Here is a 23,281-nt window from a genome sequence, read left to right as displayed (position 1 = left end):
CCTGAGGATTGAGCCCTCAGGTGCATGAGGCCAAACTTAGGCACTTGCTCTTTTAGGTTTTTTTGTGTTACTCAATGTGAGTTATATTCTAATCTCTACTCTTCTCTTTTTTTTTTTTTTTTTTCTTTTGAGGCGGAGTCTCGCTCTGTCGCCCAGGCTGGAGTGCAGTGGCCGGATCTCAGCTCACTGCAAGCTCCGCCTCCTGGGTTTACGCCATTCTCCTGCCTCAGCCTCCCAAGTAGCTGGAACTACAGGCACCTGCCACCACTCCCGGCTAGTTTTATGTATTTTTTAGTAGTGACGGGGTTTCACCATGTTAGCCAGGATGGTCTCGATCTCCTGACCTCGTGATCCGCCCGTCTCAGCCTCCCAAAGTGCTGGGATTACAGGCTTGAGTCACCGAGCCCGGCATCTACTCTTCTCATGAATTTAGACTTAGAATATGATTAAGTTTCAAAATTTAAGAGGAAATCAGAAACCCTTCAAATGGTTCGTCTGTTTTGAGAACTGCCATTTATTAACTTAGTCTTTAGATTGTCCCTGTTTCCCCATTTCTCTTTCTCTTATTCAGTGAGCTTTTTTTAAAAAAAAAAATTTATTTATTTATTTATTTTAATTTTAATTTAATTAATTTATTTATTTTTTTGAGACAGGGTCTTTCTCTGTTGCCCAGGCTGGAGTGCACCAGTGTGATCTTGGCTCATTGCAACCTCTGCTTCCTAGGCTCAAGCAATCTTCTCTCCTCTGCCTCCCAAGTAACTGGGACTACAGACGCCTGCCGCCACGCCCTGCTAATTTTTTTTGTTTTTTTTTTTTAGAGACAGAGTCTTGCTTTGTTGCCCAGGCTGGAGTGCAATGGCGTGATCTCAGCTCACTGCAAGCTCCGCCTCCTGGCTTCACGCCATTCTCCTGCCTCAGCCTCCCGAGTAGCTGGGACTACAGGCGCCCGCCACCATGCCCGGCTAATTTTTTGTACTTTTAGTACAAACGGGGTTTCACCGTGTTAGCCAGGATGGTCTCAAACTCCTGACCTCGTGATCCGCCCGCCTCAGCCTCCCAAAGTGCTGGGATTGCAGGCATGAGCCACCATGCCCGGCCTAATTTTTTATTTTTATTTCTGAGACAGAGTCTCGTTCTGTTGCCCAGGCTAGAATGTTGCCCAGGTTGCAGTGGTGCACTGCAACCTCCACCTCCTGGGTTCAAGCGATTCTCCTGCCTCAGTCTCCCAAGTAGCTGGGATTACAGGCACATACCACCATGCCTGGCTACATTTTGTATTTTTAGTTGAGACAGAGTTTTGCCATGTTTGCCAGACTGGTCTCCAACTTTTGGCCTTAAGTGATCCTCCCACCTCAGCCTCCCACAGTGCTGGGATTATAGGCATGAGCCACCATGCCCAGCCAGTGAGGTTTCCTTCACATAGCTCAGAGGTGTCTTTCTAACCTGTCTACTGAACGCTGAGCAGGGATCCCCCGTGGATGGCTCTGTTTGCTTTACAAAGAAGTCACGAGTTAGCTCTCGGAATGCTTAGTATCATCAGGGTTCATCCCTGGCCACCTCCTGACTGATACAGATTTAGAAATTCTTTGTGATTCTTTAGGGTTCCTGTAAGCCCTTTAGTCTCGTAAACCCTGGTCTCCTAGTGGGGATGGCATGAGGACATTTGAGCCTGCTCTTTCCAAGGCTGCTTCAGAAGGGCCTGGCCCAGTGGCCCTGACCCTCAGCAGCAGGCCCGACTCATTGGAGCGATGATGCTGAGGGGAGGAGAAACTGCACCTGCAGGCTGAGGCGGGAGGATCACTTGAGCCCAGGAGATTCAGACTGCAGTGAGCCGAACACGGACTGTACTGTACTCCAGCCTAGGCAGCAGAGCGAGACCCTGCCTCTAAAAAAACAAAACAACTACGTGTAATGGGTGGTGGGGTCTCCCAGGCTGGGAGATGGCAGAGTGACAGGCGAGAGGGGCGGGACGTTCACAGTAGTTTCCCTCTGCCCTACAGCTTCCCCTTCCTCCCTGCCCTTCCTCTACAAGCTGGCCCAGCTCTTCCGCTGGATCCGGAAGGCTGCATCTTCTCGCCTCTACCAGCTCTGCATCCGTGACTGAGGGTCCCTGTGCACCACAGCCTCTCTGTTCCTCACGTCTGCGGCAACAGAAGCAGAGCGACAGAGCGACACATCCACAGGCGCCCCTGGGGAAATGGGATCAGCCTAATCTCGCAGAGTGCACTGTGTCTTGCTGCCTGGGTGCCCTCTCCTTTGCACCCCACTTTGGCTGGTCGTGGTAGATGATGTGGAAACAAAGCGGGACCAGCAGACACAGCACCTCCAGAACAGTGCCCCTTGAAAAGGAGGGGTTTGGGGACAGGGACTGTGTCCATGAAACATTCCATCTTCTCAGCAAAGGCAAGGGGTTGGTTCTTCAGGTCAGGATGTTAATGGAGCTGGAAGTTCAGAAAAAGCCTGGTGGAGTGACCCTCGGCCTTTCACTTCTTGAGAAACATACTTCTTTGCTGGGCATGGTGACTCATGCCTGTAATCCCAGCAGTTTGGGAGGGTGAGGCGGGTGGACCACTTGAGGCCAGGAGTTCAAAACCGGCCTGGCCAACATGGTGAAACCCTACCTCTACTAAAAATACAAAAATTAGCCAGGTGTGGTGCATGCCTGTAGTCCCAGCTACTCGGGAGGCTGAGGCACAAGAATCACTTGAGCCAGGGAGGCAAAGGTTGCAGTGAGCCGAGATTGTGCCACCGCACTCTCTCAAAACAAAAAAACATGCCGCACAGGACCGTACCTTAATTAGCTAGAGTGCGATCTGAGAGGGCCTCTTCTTGCCTGCGCTGTGCTCCCCAGAGCTGATCTAATTCTGTATCAAGATGCTGTTCCCATGGTCTTGCCACGCGCTTGAAGCTGTGGGAGCCTTCTTACCGTTCAGACTGGGGCGTGGTTTTCAGAACCGCCCGGTTGACTACTGAAAACCAAGTGAGCCTTACAGCTCTTATCACTGGGTAAAGTGATCTTGCCTGGTGCCTCTTGGTCTTCAGCTCAATTTTCCAGGTTGTCCTGGCCAAGCCTTGCTGTGTTACGCTCAGTGCCTCTGCCTACTCTTTCCCCGCCAGCCCCTCCCTCCCGCCCTGCAAATTGTCCATTGGCTCTTTCACCAGGTTCTGCTTGTATCCTTGCCTCCTTGGTACACACCATTGCAGGTTCTTCCCTTTCTGTGTCCCATTGTCCTAGTTATGTTCTGTTGTTTGTGTAATGCCCAAATTTTTCTGCTCGTGTGGCCTTGAAAAGTAGGCCAGCCTCAGAGACTGCTGAGCTGAAAATGGAACTGAGTAATCAGGTGAGCTGGAAGAGATGTGGGGGCGGGGCAGAGGAGAGACATGGGTTTTGAAGGCAGTGAACAATAAAACCTTAGGGAGGTGGCACCAAGGCCTTAGCGTATGAGGAGCTGAAATGTTTCGGTGTTGTTTTCTTACCAGCCACAAGCATCTTAGGAGTTTATGTGCAGGGAAGCATAGAGTACTGCTGTGCTGTCAGGATGAAGAAGGGCTTTCGGCAGGGGCTGGCCTTTCTGTACCCAGAGGCCAAGCAGGCTGCCCTGCACCGTGTCCTTGGTTGGTGTTGATGCCAAAAATACAGAAGGTGCTTGCTAGCTTTTCGTTGGTACATTTTTGGGGGTTGCCAGTCAACAACTTTTCTTTAGAAAAATGGGTAAAGTAGGCCGGGCATGGTGGCTCAAGCCTGTAATCCTAGCACTTTGGGAGGCCAAGACGGGCGGATCACGAGGTCAGGAGATCGAGACCATCCTGGCTAACATGGTGAAACCCCATCTCTACTAAAAATACAAAAAATTAGCCAGGCGAGGTGGCGGGTGCCTGTAGTCCCAGCTACACGGGAGGCTGAGGCAGGAGAATGGCGTAAACCCGGGAGGCGGAGCTTGCAGTGAGCTGAGATCCGGCCACTGCACTCCAGCCCGGGCGACAGTGAGACTCCGTCTCAAAAAAAAAAAAAAAAAAAAAAGAAAAATGGGTAAAGTAGGTAAACTTCACAGGCCCCTTAGAATTAAATCCCTAGGGCATGGTTCAAGTCTGTAGGAAGCAAATCTATGCTTTTTTATATGGGCTTTTAAGTAGAGCTTAGAACCCTGGGGGGAGAAGGGCAGTCAGGTGAGGTTTGAGATTCCTTCTATAGAATGATTTCTTAAAATGAAAATCTGAGCCCACTTACTACCCTAGATAAACCGCTTCAGTGGCTTCCCATGGCTCACAGGGTAACATCTAAATTCTTCATGGAATTGAAGGCCTCTGTGTGCTGCTTTTGGCTAACACCTCCCCTTGGATGTGGGGCCCCAGTTCATTATATGCACGGCCTTCCAGCTGCCCACCATCACAGCTACAGCATGCTCCCTTTGGGCCTCTGTGCCTTAGCTCACACTGTTCCTGCTGAAGGCGTAGCTCCTGCTCTCGGCCTGGTGAGCCCCGCCACCTTCCAGGCTTACTCAAAGAATTCTTTCCGTGCCCCCCCCCCCCCCCCCCCCGTGTCCTAGGCCCTGTTTCATGTCCCTTCTGTGGTAGTGAACCCATGGTCTTGTAATTGTGAACTTCTTTGTTGCCACTTCGAAGTTGGCGAGTGCTCGTTGCAGATGCATCCAAGAGGGGTAATCTGCGTATTAACAGTGGACGTGTTGATTGTTTCTGCAGGGTTCTGAAGCATGCAACATAGAACAGATACCTTTACATTTAGGGGTGCCAAGGAAAGCAGGAATCAGTAATCCTCTCCTGTGGTTGGATGGGAGGCTTGGGAGAGGGGTGGAATGGAGAGGAAACAGGCTACTGTTGGCCAGCCTGGGGTGGAGGTGGGTGCAAGCAGGACAGATAGTGCCTGGGGGCGGGGGGCGGAGGCTTTGCCTCTAGAAAGGGGCTAGAAGGGATGAGGAAAGAGCTCATAGCTTCGTGCAGGTGATCCCTGTTCTTCTGCATGTGTGTGTTTGCACATGAGTGTATGTAGACCACAGACCATTAAAAAATACGGAATTCAAAAGTAAGTTACAAAAGGGTATTCATGGAAAATAAAGTCTTTTTTTTCAGTGTTGCTATGTTTCCCAGGCTGGACCCGAACTCCTGGGCTGGAGCAGTTCTCCCGCTCAGCCTCTGGAGTAGCTGGGCCTACAGGTGTGCGCTGCCACACCCAGCTAATAAAATCTCTTTCTACTCCCACTGTCTATTCCCCAGTTTCGTGCCCAGAGGCAACCCCTGCCAGTCTGTTTTCCCTCCAGATACAGTCTCTGATAGTAAGCTTTTCTTTCTCATACACTAATGATAGTCACATACACTACACACACTGTGCCACATTTTTTTTTTTTTAACTGTCTCAGCCGGGCACAGTGGCTCACACCTGTAATCCCAGCACTTTGGGAGGCCGAGGTGGGTGGATCACCTGAGGTCAGGAGTTCAAGATCAGCATGGCCAACATGGTGAAACCCCGTCTCTACTAAAAATACAAAAAAATCAGGCACAGTGGTGGGCACCTGTAATCCCAGTTATTCAGGAGGCTGAGGCAGGAGAATCGCTTGAGCCTGGGAGGCAGGGATTGCAGTGAGTGCACTCCAGCCTGGGCAACAAAGAGTGAAACTCGGTCTCAGAAACAAAACAAAACACAAAAACCTTTCTCAGTCCCAGCATATGTGGAGCAGCCTCATTCTTCATACCTGTGTGTCATTCCGTTGCGTGATGGGGTCACAGAGCACAGACCTGGTGCCCTTTTCCTTTTTAATGTGTGGAAACCCCTCCATTCTTTCCAAAGCCTACAAGCACAGCAGCCCCAAGTTTAGGGTGAACAGTAGTGGTCAGAGCTCTTTACTGTTACTTTTGGGCAAACGCAAACCAGCCTGGCAACCACCACTGCCACGGAGGGGAGATGAGAACAGGCCATTTCACACTCTGGATGTTCAGTTTCTTTCTAAATCTAGAATGGCACTCGGGCATCCTCTGCCATCCACTGAAAGCAGCCCAAGGAACTGTCAGAAAGAGAAAGTCATGACATGAACTGAGTAGGGCACCTCCCTGTGCCGTCATCTGCTTTCCTCCCTCCCAGCACGGAAAAGCCGTGGGGCTGATGGACTTTGACCTGGCACCCACAGATGGGGCCTGTGGGAATTCTACTGATTTACTCTCTGGCCTACTCAGGCAGCCCAGCCGTGGCCTGACCAAAGTCTGCCTCACCACCCTGGCCTGGCACCTTTGGGAGCTGAATACATGGAGTGTTAACCAGAAAAATGTCTGGCCCTTTAGCCTTGCTGCCTCTGGAAACGTCAGTGTTTTGGGCTGGTAGGAAGCTACAGGACAGACAGTGGGCACAGTGCCTAGCAGCCTGTCACGTCACCCCCCGCCGTCCCGCCTCTGCATTCCTCCTGCCGTGGTGTAGGGGTCCAGACATTGTTTGCCACCTCTAGGCCTCTTGATAAAACAGCAAATATTTTTCTTGTGTTAAAGCAATGCATGTATATTTTAGAAAATATTAATTGCATAGAAGGAAATACAGGACTCGTGATCCCACCACTCAGAAATAATTACTATTAATACTGGTTGATTTTCTTTCAGCTTTTTTTCCCTAATTAATTAATTCCTTTTTCCTGCAACTCCTGCTTCAGAGACTTTTTTTTTTTTTTTTTTTTTTAAACATCCAGCTTGCCATGGTGGCTCACGCCTGTAATCTCAGCGCTTTGGGAGGCCAGAGTGGGAGGATTGCTTGAGTCTGGGAGTTCAAAGCTAGCCTGGGCAACCTAATGAGACCCCATTTCTTTTTTTTTGTGAGGGGGGCATGTTATAAAAGCCCTTTTATAAAGTCATTTTTAAACAAAACAAAAAGTTTACAAAAGAAAAAAAGATACAGAAAAAGAATAACTTGCTTCATATGTCCCAAAAAGAGAAAAAATAAAGGGGACAATGCCAACATGCTCAACAATAAAGGGTTATTTTATTTTTTAAATACAAAATACAAGCAAAGGATACACATACTTAGAGCTCAGGAGCGGACCCGCAGTCCTGGAAACCCTTCAATAAAAGCAAAGCAGGAGTTTGTTTTTTCTTTGTCTATGCAGATACATACAGAGATGGGGATATGTAAAACTTAAGTATCACAAAAGACCATCACACGAGTCTACCAATGCATCTTGCATCTATAATTCACAAACATGGTCAACAAAATCATGTTCATTTCAACCCCATTTCATTTAAAGAAAAAAACCTGACCAGGCGCGGTGGCTCACGCCTGTAATCCTAGCACTTTGGGAGGCCAAGGTGGGCGGATCACGAGGTCAGGAGATCAGATCATCTTGGCTAACATGGTGAAAACCCGTCTTTACTAAACAAAATACAAAAAAAGCCGGGCGTGGTGGCGGGCGCCTGTAGTCCCAGCTACTCGGGAGGCTGAGGCAGGAGAATGGCGTGAACCCGGAAGGCAGAGCTTGCAGTGATCCGAGATCGCGCCACTGCACTCCAGCCTGGGCGACAGAGCGAGACTCTGTCTCAAAAAAAAAAAAAAACTTTAAAATAAAGTGGTTACATTCAAACTTTAACTTCCTTAGTACCATGCTGCAGATTTGAGTACTGTTAAGGTATTGCAAGAATGCCCAACCCTCTGGTGTCTGATCATGTATCCAGCAACATTGCAGTATGAAGAAAAGAGATGCCCCGGGTGAGACCCCATTTCTATTAAAAATAAATGTAAACACCCAACCCTCTTGGCAGCCCAGACACTTGAGAACCTGTGGAAAATGGCAGTGTGCAGCCAGCATGGTTGCCAGCTCGGCGTCTCCACTAGAGAGAGCGGAGGTGGTTAGGAAAGGACAGGCGGGAAGGGGCCATGTTGGCCGGACAACTGCAGGTAAAGATGGGATTGGGAGGTACAGTCCAGGGCCCACTCACCAAGGGCTGGATCCAAATACGCGGGGTTGGGGTTCTGTGACCTACTTGTAATTTTAATACTGACCCGAGTTCATATTGAGCTCTGCATGTTTCCCAGCTCATATTTTCCAACAGCCCCTTTGAAACTTTTAACATCCTCTTGTCACTTTTGTACTATCCAAGGTGGGACGGACAGGTGTCAGATAATAGCAGCAACTTGGTGAAGAAATGAAAGCACTTTTGTAGAAGTGTGTCAGCTCAGAAAAAAGTCTTTTTTTTTTTTTTTTTTTCCGGAGTCTCACTCAGTCCCCCAGGCTGGAGTGCAGTGACCGGATCTCACCTCACTGCAAGCTCCGCCTCCTGGGTTCCACACCATTCTCCTGCCTCAAGCCTCGGTAGCTGGGACTACAGAGCCACCACCTCGCCAGTAATTTTTGTATTTTGGTAGAGCGGGTTTTTCACCGTGTTGTAGCCAGGATGGTCTGGATCCTCCTGACCTCGTGATCCACCCGTGCCCAGCCCCTCTACAGTGCTGGGATTACAGGCGTGAGCCACCGCACCTGGCCAGAAAAAAACCCTCTTTAACGATGACCTCAATATAATTTATATGGAGAGGTTTCTTAGTGGAAAACGGATTTGTATGGTCCTTAGAATGTAACCTACAGGTTCTTGCCCTCAGAAAAATGCATGCATACTTTTATGTCACAGGCTTATTTTCCAAATGCAGTAGAGCGCCATCCCTGCTTTGGCTTCTTACCTTGGCTCTGACCCCACTGACTGCCCTTTTCTGCCTCCATAACTAATTTCTCTTTTTCCTTTGGCCTCTTTCTCTTTCTTCCCTCCCTCCCTCCCTCCCTCCCTCCCTCCCTTCCTCCCTTCCTTCCTTCCTTCCTTCCTTCCTTCCTTCCTTCCTTCCTTCCTTCTTTCTCTTTCTCTCTTTCTCTCTCTCTTTCTCTCTTTCTTTCTTTGACGGAATCTTGCTCTTGTCAGCTAGGCTGGAGTGCAGTGGTGCGATCTCGGCTCACTGCAACCTCCGCCTCCCGGGTTGAAGCCAGTGAGGTAGATATTATCATTTTAGAGACAGCAAAGCAGACTCAGGGGCTAATGTGCCCAGTGGCCCACAGCTTTTAAATGGTGGAGCTGGGATTTGAACCTAGGCATATGGGTACAGGATTTCTGTTCTTATCTCCCCCATAGCACCTGGAATGAGGCCATCCATGTAAGAGGCCAAGTAATAAAGATTTGTTGAATGAACTTGGATTTTGGCCTTAGGAATTAGGGAAGGAAGAAATAGAAGCAGCAAAAGTTGGTGAGCAGTAAGACCAGCACCAGGGCTGAAGGGTGGAGGTGGGGCAGGCGAGGGCTCGGTGCTTTGGCATCTGTTTAGTAGTATCGTTGTCCAGCTCCCTCCAGAGAAAGAGCAGGAGGTGTTCCTTCTCAGATGTACCAGCGACGACAGAGCCTAGCGGGCGTCCTCCTGTGTGGGTATAAATACAAGCTGGTCGTTTCATCAGATGACTCACAGATAAGCCATGCTCTTGGTTACCAGTGGACTTAGTGGGGTCCCAAAGGATGGGCTGCTTCCTCTGGAAAGCTGGGGAGCTGGTGAAAGTTTTTGGTCACCCCACCAGAGACATGCTACCCATTCCCAGTCCCTCTGTGGGCTCTGACATCCTCCGTCCAGCAGGCACCCCCTGCTCTGGAACCTTCCGGGAATGCTTCCCACTCCCCTTTTAGTACTTGTTCGTGTTCTGTCCTGTTTGTGGATTTCTTTTTTTTTTTTTTTTTGAGACGGAGTCTCGCTCTGCCGCCCAGGCTGGAGTGCAGTGGCCGGATCTCAGCTCACTGCAAGCTCCGCCTCCCGGGTTCCCGCCATTCTCCTGTCTCAGCCTCCCGAGTAGCTGGGACTACAGGCGCCCGCCACCTCGCCCGGCTAGTTTTTTGTATTTTTTAGTAGAGACGGGGTTTCACCGTGTTAGCCAGGGTGGTCTCGATCTCCTGACCTCGTGATCCACCCGTCTCGGCCTCCCAAAGTGCTGGGATTACAGGCTTGAGCCACCGCGCCCGGCCCTGTTTGTGGATTTCATGGTCCCCATAGAGACAAGTGCCTGTTTTCAGAGGTGCTAAAGACAATGGCTAAAAGATGTGCTCTATTGATCATCCCAGGAAACATCATTTTGCAAGGCTTTTTAAATTTATTTTATTTTATTTTATTTTTTTAGAAACGAGGCCTAACCCCAATGGAGTAATTTTGCTGCATACATGAGAGACATTGTGGGATTGTGGTTAAGAGGGTGGGTCCCGGGCCCATAATGCCCAAGTGTGTATCTTTTTTTTTTTTTTTTTTTTGGAAACAGAGTCTCACTCTGTCGCCCGGGCTAGAGTGCAGTGGTGCCATCTCGAATCACTGTGACATCCACCTCCCAGGTTTAAGCAATTCTCCTGCCTCAGCCTCCCAAGTAGCTGGAACTACAGGCGCACACCACCACGCCTGGCTAATTTTTGAATTTTCCGTAGAGACGAGGTTTTACCATGTTGGCCAGGCTGTTCTCGAACTCTTAACCTCAAGTGTTCCACATGCCTCAGCCTCCCAAAGTGTTGGGATTATAGGCGTGAGCCACCACACCCGGCCCGAGTTTGTATCTTGACTCACCTACTTTGACCTTCAAATAATCTTTCCTGTGCCTCAGTTACTTCATAGGTTTGTTGTGAGGATTAACTGGTGCTAATCCATGTAAAACACTGAAAAGGTGCATAGCATATAGTGAGCAGGTGCTAGTTATTATTGTTGCTGTTAATTAAGTGAGATAAGGAGGGGAGAGTTGGAGTGGTAGAACTTAGGATCTTGTGAACACCACACCACAGAAAAGGCAGAGCTTCTGATTCCTGTTCTCAGCCTAGGAAATAGGCTTTGCAAATGGCTCTGTTTTCTTAAAGAAGTGCTAAGCCTTTTTATATGTTCATTTAAGACCATGTTTAATTTTCTAAATATGCAATACATTCATAGGGTTTGTAAAAAGGCTTAAAAAGTCTAGTGTGAAAACCGTATTAGTCCATTTTCACACTGCTTTAGAGAAGTACCCGAGACTGGGTAATTGTTAAAGAAAAGAAGTTTAACTGACAGTTCTGCATGGCTGTGAGGCCTCAGGAAACAAGCAATCATAGTGGAAAGCAAAGGGGAAGCAAGGCACGTCTTACATAGTGGCAGGAGAGAGAGAGTGAGGGGGGGATGCCACACTTTAAAACCATCAGAACTTGTAAGAACTGACTCACTATCACAAGAACAACATGAGAGAAACTGTTCCCGTGATCCAATCACCTCCCACCAGGTCCCTCCTCCAACATGTGGGGATTACAACTGGAGATGAAATTTGAGTGGGGACACAGAGCCAAACCATATCACCTCCCATCTCTTCATTTAGTAAGTTCACCCACCCCAGTGGCAGCCGCGGCCTTAGTTTTTTTTTTGTTTGTTTGTTTTGCTTTGTTTTTGTTTTTTGGTTTTTTTTTTGAGACAGAGTCTCGTTCTGTTGCCCAGGCTGGAGTGCAGTGGCATGATCTCGCTGCAAGCTCTGCCTCCTGGGTTCCCACCATTCTCCTGCCTCAGCCTCCTGAGTAGCTGGGACTACAGGCACCCACCACCAGGCCCGGCTAATTTTTTGTATTTTTAGTTGAGATGGGGTTTCACCGTGTTAGGCAGGATGGTCTCAATTTCCTAACCTCATGGTCCGCCTGCCTCGGCCTCCCAAAGTGCTGGGGTTACAGGCGTGAGCCACCACGCCCGGCCATGGTCATTAGTTTTAAATTTATTCTTCCAGAGTTTTTTCCACCAATGCAAAATCAATATGGATATAGATCCTAGTTTCTTCTTTTTTATTTAAAAAAAAGTAGTATATTATGTACTCTGTTTTATTCCTTGCTTTTTCTTATAAAAAATATAGAGATGGGGTCTTACTACACGGACCAGGCTGGTGTTGAACTTGCCTCAAGTGATCCTCCCATCTTGACCTCCCAAAGTGCTGGGATTATAGGCATGAGCCACCACACCCAGGTGATTTTTTTATTTTTCAAAGAGGTGGCATGATTTTGATGATAATAAAGGACAATATGTAATTAATGTAATTATAATATAGCCTTCTAGAGACCAGGTGCATGGCCCATGCCCATAATCCCAGCACTTTGGGTGACCAAGGAAGGTAGATCATGAGGCCAAGGCAGGTGGATCATGAGGCCAGGAGTTTGAGACCAGCCTGGCCAACATGATGAAACCCCATCTCTTCAAAAAATCTAAAAATTGGCCAGGCATGGTGGCTCACGTCTGTAATTCCAGCACTTTGGGAGGCCGAGGCAGGCAGATCATGAGGTCAGGAGATTGAGACCATCCTGGCTAACATGGTGAAACACCATCTCTGCTAAAAAAAAAAAATACAAAAAAATTAGCCAGGCATGGTGGCGGGCGCCTGCAGTCCCTGCTATTCAGGAGGCTGAGGCAGGAGAATGGCGTGAATCTGGGAGGCGGAGCTTGCAGTGAGCTGAGATTGTGCCACAGCACTCCAGCCTAGGTGACAAAGCGAGACTCTGTCTCAAAAAAAAAAAAAAAAAAAAAAATCTAAAAATTAGCTGGGTGTGGTGGCATGCACCTATAATCCCAGCTACTTGGGAGGCTAAGGCACAAAAATCACTCGAACCCAGGAGGCACAGCTTGCAGTGAGCCGAGATCGAGCCACTGCACTCCAGCCTGGGCGACAGAGTAAGACTCTGTCCCACACATACACACAAAAAAAGTATAAATATATGGCTTCCTGGATATAGGATCGGACTGGTTTGGTTCTGGCTCTGTTACTAATTTGCCCTATAACATTGTATAAATCATTTAATCTTCTTGGGTCCAATTTTTCTCACCTCCAAGATAGGGACAAAAATTGCCTTCCTTGGCTGGGTGCAGTGGCTCATGCCTGTAATTCCAGCACTTTGGGAGGCTGAGACCAGCCTGGCCAACATGATGAAACCCCACCTCTACTAAAAATACAAAAATTAGCTGGGTGTGGTGGTACACACCTGTAATCCCAGCTATTCAGGAGGAGGCTGAGGCAGGAGAATCTCTGGAACCCGGGAGGTAGAGGTTGCAGTGAGCTGAGATCCTGCCACTGCACTCCAGTCTGGGAGACAGAGTGAGACTCCGTCTCAAAAAAAAAAGAGAAAAAAAAAGAAAAAGAAAAAAATTACCTCCCTCATTTTCTTTATAATATTATTGTGTAAAATGAGTAAAAGTCTATAAGAAAAACTTAGAAAAGTATTAAGTGATACACATATGTGTATGTGTGTATGTATACATATACACATATATATAAAATATATATATACACATATGCAATGGAGTAATGAAAATACTGCATAATATAAAATAGATTAAAACTATTTAAAATAGATGCATGAAATAGGTTAAATAGATATTGATGTCTGCATATAGGCACATTTAGTTGGATTAAGTTAGATTTAAATGGTCTGATAGAGAACTGTGCATACAATTATATAGGCAACTGCAAATCAACACTTTCTCTGGGTTGTCTAAAATAATCAGGTACTAGACCAAAAAATGACATGGTGTCTGCCTTACCTTTTAGTGACGATTTGCAGGAAGAGGAAGGTGGGGGCTGGTGAGTGGAAAGGTAGTAGAGTTTGTGAGGGAATGTTCTGTGTAACTGAAAACAAAGGCTGGAGATTCGTGGACCGGAAGGTGGGAATCTACTCTGAAGGACAAGCAAGAGTCCAGCCCAGGGAAAAAGGTGCAGATGGGTAGGATTTGGGTGGGTACTTGAATTAAAAAAATGGATTTGTGAGTGCATATTGCTGGAGTCAAAACCAAAAAATCAAATTGACCAGAGTGAAAAATAGCCTGGGTCCTAGTATGGCTCTGCTGCCACGTGGAATGACTGGACTTCTTTTCAGTTTTGTGTAACAGTCCATGCTACTTATAGTATACATGAAACGCTTTCTATTCATTCAAGCAACCTTACTAAAAACACCCCATGAAAATAAAAGTCTGTATCTTCCCTTCAAAATACATTCATATGTGCTTATTGTAAGCATGTATCTACCACTTTGAGTTTGGCATTCTTTTTCATTTAATCTTATTACCTATTCAGCTTCCAACGTTATCACTTCCTTACTATATGCATTTGTTTCCTAGGACTGCTGTTAACAAATTGCCACAAATGTATGGCTTAAAACCACAGAAATTTATTCTCTCACGGCTCTGAAGGCCGGAAGTCAGCCAAGGCCTCTGCCTCTGAAGGCTGCAGGCAAGATTCCTTCCTTGTTTATTCCAGCTTCTGCTGGCTCTAGGTGTTCCCTGGCCTGCGACAGCATCACTCCAATCCCTGCCTCAATCTTTGCTTGACCGTCTTCTGTACCTCTGTGTCTTCTCTGCCAAGGATGCATGTCGTTGAATTTAGGACCCACCCTAATCCAGGATGATCTCATCTTGAGGTCCTCAGTTACGTCTTGAGGTCCTCAATTATTTGGAATAATGTAATTATTACCTTCTGTAATTACATTATGTATATATATCATTATACATCTATAATGTAATCCATAATTACATTATTCCAAATAATGTCACATTCTGAGATTTTAGGTAAACATATCTTTGGGGGGCCAAAATTCAATCCACTAATCCATGTTAGTAACCATGCAGTGCTCCTTCTTATTTCTATGTTGACCATTTCAGCTCTTTCTATTTATTATTATTATTATTATTATTTTTGAGATGGAGTTCAATCTTGTTGGCCAGGCTGGAGTGCAATGGTGCAATCTTGGCTCACTGCGAGCTCCGCCTCCCAGGTTCAAGCAATTCTCCTGCCTCAGCCTCCCGAGTAGCCAGTATGACAGGCATGCGCCACCACGCCCAGCTAATTTTATATTTTTAGTAGAGACAAGGTTTCACTATTTTGGCCAGGCTGGTCTCAAACTCCTGATCTCAGGTGATCTGCCCTCCTCAGCCTCCCAAAGTGCTGGGATTACAGGCGTGAGCCACCATGCCCGGCCGGCTGTTTCTAACTTGAAAAAAAAAAAAAAAAAAGATGGTTCTTGCAAAATACCTCAAGTGTACCTCATTTACCTCAAATATGCCTCATGGTCCAAAAGTATTTAGTAAGCAACATACCATTATAGAAAAACACATAGTTTGTGGCTCCAACTTTAAAACCAGAATAACCAAGTGAAAAGTCAGTACAGATTCTTACTTTTACTTAAAAAAAAATCAAAGGTACACATTGGGAATTAAACGGCTATGTTTTTTCTTCTTTCTAGAGATGTGATGTACATATTTTCTGGTCAGTAATATGCTACCAATGGTACTAAACCAAAGCAGGTAGACAACCAGCAAAGGTATTTACTACTTCCTACGCAGGCTGAGATGATGAGTGGAACACCATCTCGGTGGAAAGATTTTGACAGGAAAAAGAAATTGCAGAGACCCGACCTGTCCCAGAGAACCTAACAAACTGATCTATATGGAAAGGATTTTCGGCAAACATGCACAAACACAGTTAATATGCTGGAAGAAGAGGATAGCTTTTAGTCTATTTCCAGCACATGGTCTACACTCGCTGATACCCCATACAACAGGAATGATCTCCGACTTAGAGGGCATTTTTGCCTTCACAGCACTAACAACTAAAAGGCACACAGATACTCTGATCTTTAAGCAGATAATCATGGAATTCTCAACATCATATCCACCAGGTTAGGCTGAGGGTTCATCTATAAAAGTATTTTTCCAAAAATAATGCTTTAAAGAGACTTCTAGAAACAGTGGGACTGTATCAGGATCAACAGAAGACTTTTTGACCCAAAGATTCAAATATAGAACTAGGGACTGATTTTCACATGTAGGTTTTAGCTAAAGGACATCTCTTTCAGTTGATTCCCACAGCCAAGACTAGCTTTGATCGTGGGAGATTCAGAAACCTCAAGACAGGCAGCTGATTTGAGTAACACCCTAGATAACAGTCCCAGTCAAAAACCCCGCTGAGGTTGAAGGACTGAAACTGACCTACGTGAAAAAGAGCTATGAGTGCATGAGAAGACTCACGCTGATTTTGACCTTCCTCTGGCCCTTTGCCCTCAACTGCTTGCTGGAGAGTAGCGAGGAGGAGCATGTGGCACCCTCATTGGAGGCTGGAGCACTGCTGCAGAAAGTGATTCTTACTCATACTTCAAGACACAGCCTAAGTATGACCACCTGTATGGACCCTTCCCTAATGCCCAGGATCAAGAAAAGAATGTGGCCACCTTCCAAGGCTCCTAGTAGCTTCTCAATGACCTATGTCAAAACCCGAACCAGAGCAGCAGTGATGAGATCACCCTCTCTTTTAAGACCTGGCATTACAATGGCCTCATCCTGCACATGGGCAAGTCAGCTCTCTGATGGATGATGCAATCTCCTTGGTCATTAACCTGAGGTCTGGGGCCTTTGAAGCTACTGAGGACCAGTGAATGGAGAATTCGATAACAATGCCTGGCGTGATGTGAGGGTGACACATCACGGCAGGAGATGGCTGAGGAGAGAGAATGCCCAGAAGGCTCATCTTAGGTGGTTGGGTAGGAAGTTTGTGAAGCAGGTGGTGGGTGAGATGGAGTGGGTAGAGATTCAGGTATGGATATGTCCGTGTCTAACTTTCTTCTAGTCTTTGCAATTTCACAAGGAAAATCACTAAAATGTGCGTCTCCTCATTAAAAAAAAAAAAAAAAAAAAAGTTCATGCCAAAGCTGCTGGGACAAAGAGGATTCATGATAGCGGCTTATTCCACACTGTTGACACACCGAATGCCTGCTGGCGGAAGGGCCCCAGCTGGAATGCCGGGCATGGGTTTGCCCCAGAGCAGTCTGATTCAAAAGCACCTGAGAGATGGGAGGAGTACCAGGGTTACTAAACACAAGAAGGTGTTTCTGGAGAAACACGTCAAGCCATTTGTTTTTGATCCTTAGTACTTACCATGAATGGTGAGATGCTGAACAGTCAGTCTTTCCAAGATGTGTTGTTCTGTCCTCAATAGCTGCAGCCTCTCCAAACCAGTGGGCTGGTGACATCCAGGATGATCCTCTTCATTGCCTGGAGGTGGGACCTAGTGCCACAGCTTGTTCAGGGAAGCTGGCATAGAAGATGATTTGCTCAACAAAGTCACCGCTAACTATCGCTTAGGTCTAGTCCCCAGCCTATGGCACCAAGTACTCCTGGTAGTACTTGTTCACAAAATTTCTCTATAATAACCGGAACATGTCATCCATGATAATGTCTACTAAATATCCAACGACAGCATCAAATTCTGTTTGATGAAGGGCACCAGCCCCTTCATCTTTATGGTGCCTAATATTGTGAAGGTGACTGTGCCAAATCCAGCAATCTGCTCCAGCAGCTGTCCTTCAGGACACTTTTCTGTCAAGTAAATACATTTAGTAAAAATAGGCATGTAGCCAGGCGTGGTGGCTCATACCTGTAATTGCAGCACTTTGGGAGGCTGAGGCGGGTGAATCGTGAGGTCAGGAGTTCGAGACCAGCCTGGCCAACATGGTGAAACCCCATCTCTACTAAAAATACAAAAAATTAGCTGGGCATGGTGGCACGTGCCTGTAATCCCAGCTACTTGGGAGGCTGAGGCAGCAGAGTCGCTTGAACCTGGGAGGTGGAGGTTGCAGTGAGTTGAGATTGTGCCACTGCACTCCAGCCTGGGTGACAGTGCAAGACTGCATCTCAAAAAAAAAAAAAATAGGCATGTGAAAGTTGATCTCATGGAGGTAGAGAGTAGAATGACAATTACTAGAGGCTGGGCAGAGTGTGTATGTGGGATGAAGAGGTGGCTTGATGCACACAAACATAGATAGAAGGAGTGAGTTCTAATGCTTGATAGCAGAATAGGGTGACCATTGTTAACACTGTATTATATGTTTCAAAATAGACAGAAGAAAGGATTTGAAATGTTCTCAACACATAGAAATGAGAAATACTCAAGGTGATGGATATCCTGGATACCCTGAGTTGATCACTATACATTCTATGCATGTAACAAAATGTCACATCTCTTTCAATAATATGTACAAATATTATTTATCAAAAAGTAGGCGTGAGGTGAGTTGATTTTCTTCCATGTCTTCAAACTCCTGGTAGTACTTGTCCACAAATTTCTCTATAATAACAGGAACATGTCATCCATGATAACATCTACTAAATATCCAGTCACAGCATCAAATTCTGTATCAGAGGCAGAAAAGAAGGACAGCACGAAGCTCGATTCCTCCAAGTGTCCTTTGGCTGGTGGCCCTCCACCCCACCCACAGCCCGGGCAGCTCAGCCCCGTCTCGGTCCCATACAGAGCCACAGCCACAGCCACAGTGAGAGCCTGGCAGCCCACCCGGAGGAGGCTTCTTGGCCCAGCCCGGTCAACACCCACATGCACCACCACCACCTTTTTGCTATTGTAAATAACAAATCTCTAAACAGATTGCATATGAAAATGCTGTGAGATCACCGAGGGCTGAGTAGGACAGTTAAGACGATAGCAGTGTTGTTTTCTTTTTTTTTTTTTTTTTGAGACGGAGTCTTGCTCTGTCGCCCAGGCTGGAGTGCAGTGGCCGGATCTCAGCTCACTGCAAGCTCCGCCTCCCGGGTTTACGCCATTCTCCTGCCTCAGCCTCCCGAGTAGCTGGGACTACAGGCGCCCACAACAGCGCCCGGCTAATTTTTTGTATTTTTTTTTAGTAGAGACGGGGTTTCACCGTGGTCTCGATCTCCTGACCTTGTGATCCGCCCGCCTCGGCCTCCCAAAGTGCTGGGATTACAGGCGTGAGCCACCGCGCCCGGCAGCAGTGTTGTTTTCTTTCTGGGTTTTTTTCTTGGGCTACTTTTTGAAAGTGGATCTACACCATTGATAGAGATCTGTTTTTCTGCTCTTGCAACATACTGCCAGGACGTGGTCCAGAAAGACTGGGTACTTTGCAATACTCATAGCAATATATGAAGTGATTGGAAAAAATGAGACTATTCAACCAATTGTTTCAGTGTTGGATAGGAGAGAGAGGTCCAGAAAGGGGAGGAGTTAACCATCTACACAATACCAAAAGCAGGAGGTGATGACCGATGGCTTCATCTTTTCTAATCTATCCCACACAGACCCACACAGACTTTTCGGTGCTTTTTTTTTTTTTTTTTTTAAGACAGAGTTTTGCTCTTGTTGTCCAGGCTGGAGTGCAATGGCATGGCATGATCTCAGCTCACCACAACCTTCACCTCCCAGGTTCAAGTGATTCTCTTGCCTTAGCCTCCTGAGTAGCTGGGATTAGAGGCATGTGCCACCACGCCTGGCTAATTTTTGTATTTTTAGTAGAGACGGGATTTCTCCATGTTGGTCAGGCTGGTCTCGAACTCCCAACCTCAGGTGGTCTGCCTGCCTTGGCCTTCCAAAGTGTTGGGATTACAGGCGTGAGCCATCGCACCCGGCCCTTTGGGTGCTCTTTTAGGAGCTGGTAGCGGAAGAAGGTGGTTATCCATCTGTGACAGAGCCTTGGGTGTCACAGGGTGGCCTTTCCTCCTGTTTGCAGGAGGTGAGTTTTCCTGAGTTCCTAGCCTCAGTGTTCTCTGCACGGTCTATCACTGACTCCCGCTCCCAGTGCTCACTGCCTCTTGTTCTCACTGCCTCCTGTTTCTGCTGAGTTCTTTGCATCTGCCTGATGTTGGCTTAAAGGTCCACCCCTCCCAAGAGAATTTGTCCCACGCTTCACCTCCGCTTTGGTGATCTCTTGATTACGGCTGTAATCAAGCCATGTAAACCTTAAAGGACAGCCACTTTGTTTGTGATCCTGCAGCCAAAATGGTTCACCCTCAACTTCCCTTAATCCCTTGCAGCATCTGAGACACACAGGTGAATGTATATAAGGTGCTTGGGGTTAACCAAAGTTAAATACATAGGACAAGTACTTGAATCTAGATAATCTAATAGTAAGATATCGTTTGGTCTCTAGACTTCATGGGCTCACCCCAGCAGTGGGGTGCCTGGAAATGAACAGATCTTTCTTGTGTCTCATCCTCTGGGCTTCCAGGCTCCCCGAACATGGTGACCTCCATCTGTAACACCCACTATCCCAGAGCAGCATCCTGGATATTGGAACTCTCAAGTCTAACCTAAGAGAACAAGGACAAGCCTCTCTATGTAAGATTTGCCCTTCCAGATCCAGTTGAGCTCTGCTCTGGAGTCGGACTCTCTGAAGGCATAGCCCAGCTCTAGATCTTACCAATTATGTGATCAGCAATGAGAGTTAATGTTTCTATGTTTCTGACGCTTCATTTTAAAATGGGGATAATAAAAATTTAACTTCAGAGGTTTGTTGTGAGGAGTAAAAGCCATTACAGTGTTTGGCATATAGAAAGTGCTCAGTGTTGGGGAATATTGGACAGATAATGAATATCACCAAGAGTCTTTTCCTGGGTGATTATCTTACATCCTGCTCTAATGAATGTGGCTCAACTATTTAGGCCATAACTGTAATTATTATATTTGGTTATATGGCCCCATAGCATTAAAATTCATACAAGAAGAACTTCACTCACACATAGTAACTGGAATGCAGTAGATGTGGGTAATTTCTTTAAAAAGCCTAAATCATATGGGTGGTTGCTTTCTCATAAACAGCCTAGGCTTCACTTTAGTTTCTCATCTGCAAAAAGGGGACTGTACTAGGGTTCTCCAGAGAAACGGAACCAATAGGTGATATCTAGAGAGTTATAGGGAATTGGCCCATGCAATTATAGGGGCTAAGAAACCCAGGACCTGTGGTGGGCATGCTGGAGACCCAGGAGAGCTGATGGTGTGGTTCCAGTCTGTCTGAAGCCTGAGACCGAGGAGAGCTGATGGTGTGGTTCCAGTCTGTCTGAAGCCTGAGACCGAGGACAGCTGAAGACGTGGTTCCAGACTGAGTCTGAAGCCTGAGACCCACGAGAGCTGGTGGTGTGGTTCCAGTGTGTCTGAAGCCTGAGACCCAGGAGAGCTGAAGACGTGGTTCCAGTGTGTCTGAAGCCTGAGACCCAGGAGAGCAGAAGATGTGGTTCCAGTCTGTCTGAAGCCTGAGACCGAGGAGAGCTGATGGTGTGGTTCCAGTCTGTCTGAAGCCTGAGACCGGGGACAGCTGAAGACGTGGTTCCAGTGTGTCTGAAGCCTGAGACCCAGGAGAGCAGAAGATGTGGTTCCAGTCTGAGTCTGAAGCCTGAGACCCAGGGAGCTGAAGACGTGGTTCCAGTCTGAGTCTGAAGGCTGAGACCCAGGGAGCTGAAGATGAGGTTTCAGTCTGAGTCAAGGCCTGAGACCCAGGAGAGCTGCTGGTGAAAGTTCTAGTGCAAGGGCAGAAGACCAATGTCCTAGCTCAACAGTCAGGCAGGTAGAAGTTCCCAGTTTCTCAGCCTCTTTGTTCTATTCTGTTCTTCAGTTGGTTGGCTAAGGCCTCTTCACATTAAGGAGGGCCATCTGCTTTTCATGGTCTGCTGATTCATATGTTTATCTCCCAGAAACACCCTCACAAACACACCCAGAATAATGTTCGACCAATGAATGTTGGGTACTTTGTGGCCAAGTCAAGTTGACGCATAAAATTAAACATCACAGGGACTTAAAAACATGTCCTTTCCCCTTTCCAAACTTCTACCCAGGGAGGAAAGCATAGAGCAGGGTGGGATGGAGGATCCAGGATGCCACAAATCAAATAATTTTAAGAGAGGACAAAAACCAAAAAGAAGTAGATTTTTTTGGAGACAGTTTCACTCTTGTTGTCCAGGCTGGAGTGCAATGGTGCTATCTTGGCTCACTGCAACCTCCACCTCCTGGGTTCAAGCGATTCTCCTGCCTCAGCCTCTCAAGTAGCTGGGATTACAGGTATGCACCACCACGCCAGGCTAATTTTGTATTTTTAGTTGAGATGGGGTTTCACCATGTTAGTCAGGCTGGTCTCGAACTCCCAACCTCAGGTGATCCACCCGCCTCGGCCTCCCAAAGTGTTGGGATTATAGGCGTGAGCCACTGCGCCCAGCCAGTTGTATTTTCTCTAAAGACTCCAAGACCACTGTCTTAGTCTGCTTATGACTGTCATCACCAAATACCACAGACTGGGTGGCTTAAACAGCAGAAATTAATTTTCTCACAATTCTGGAGGCTGGAAGTCCAATGTCAAGATGTTGGCAGAGTTGGTTTCTCCTGATGCCTCTCTCCTTGACGTGCAGATGGCCGTCTTCTCGCTGTGTCCTCACGTGGCCTTTTCTCCACGTCTGCACCCTCCTCGTGTCTCTTCCTCTTCAACACCAGTCTGGATTAGGGTCATATCCTTTCTGGATTAGGGTCATATCCTTAGGGCCCCATTTAATCATAATCACCCCCTTACAGGCCCTATCTCTGACTATAGTCACATTGGGGATTAGGCTTTAAAACATTCATTTTGGGGGAACACAGTTCAGTCCGTAACAGCCAACCTTTTTTATCTCCCTGGAACCCACAGATGCTATATTTAGCATTTATGGTGTAGTCATGGCTCCCTCCAGCCCAAATTTTCATAAAGGGGAAAGATGAGGTGTTCAAGAGCCCTGTCATAATGAAAGGCAATTCAGGGCCACCGTCATTACTAGTATCATCATCGTCACCATCATCATCATCTTTATCCCAGCACCTTAAGAACCCACTCGTGATTTATGTGGTGGTTCAAAAAGAGAACTCGAAAAGTGAATTTATCCAGCTGTGTTTATGGAGCTCGCCTGACTCACTCAGCTCGCCAATTTTGGTGGGAGGGCACTAAGATGGAAACCACACCCCTTCCTGTAAGGTGGTGCTTTGTAGTGTTTAGACACACACACACACACACACACACACACACACACACACCCCTGTAATCCAAACTAGAAAGTGATAAATACTATGGGGGCTGGGCGCGGTGGGTCACGCCTGTAATCCCAGCACTTTGGGAGGCCGAAATGGGCGGATCACAAGGTCAGGAGATCCACACCATCCTGGGTAACACGGTGAAACCCCGTCTCTACTAAAAATACAAAAAATTAACCGGGCATGGTAGCGGGCGCCTGTAGTCCTAGCTACTCGGGAGGCTGAGGCAGCAGAATCGCTTGAATCCAGGAGGGGGAGGTTGCAGTGAGCGGAGATCAGGCCACTGCACTCCAGCCTGGGCAACAGAGTGAGACTCTGTCTAAAAAAAAAAAAGAAAGAAATACTATGGAAGAAGTAATAGAATATGCTATGGGAGAGTTTGGAAGAGAAATACATACAGAGTTATAATAATAACCGAAATCCTTCATTGAGCATTTATCACGTGCTTGGCACAATTAGCTTAA

General features: G+C 47.0%; 1 protein-coding gene across 4 annotated transcripts in view; it reads left to right on the top strand.

The window, feature by feature from the left end:
• The window catches only part of PEX26 (peroxisomal biogenesis factor 26), a 30,850-nt gene extending 10,572 nt beyond the window's left edge, over positions 1-20,278 (top strand). Inside the window, exon 5 of one of the 4 annotated variants that reach the window (XM_009216761.3) lies at positions 20,002-20,278. In XM_009216761.3, coding sequence (XP_009215025.2) covers positions 20,002-20,087 — 86 coding nt within the window. In that variant the 3' untranslated portion in view covers positions 20,088-20,278. Of the gene's footprint in view, positions 1-2,000; positions 2,539-15,216; positions 16,665-20,001 lie in introns of those variants that run through there. The other 3 variants (XM_021921348.2, XM_009216762.4, XM_009216759.3) reach the window with 3 other exon arrangements.
• Positions 20,279-23,281: the final 3,003 nt, after the last annotated feature.

The sequence above is a fragment of the Papio anubis genome, chromosome 16 (genome assembly GCF_008728515.1).
Source record: "Papio anubis isolate 15944 chromosome 16, Panubis1.0, whole genome shotgun sequence".
In the NCBI taxonomy this organism is placed as follows: domain Eukaryota; kingdom Metazoa; phylum Chordata; class Mammalia; order Primates; family Cercopithecidae; genus Papio; species Papio anubis.
The sequence above is the reverse complement of the archived record's forward strand: the minus strand, read 5'-3'. Positions and strand labels throughout refer to the sequence as shown.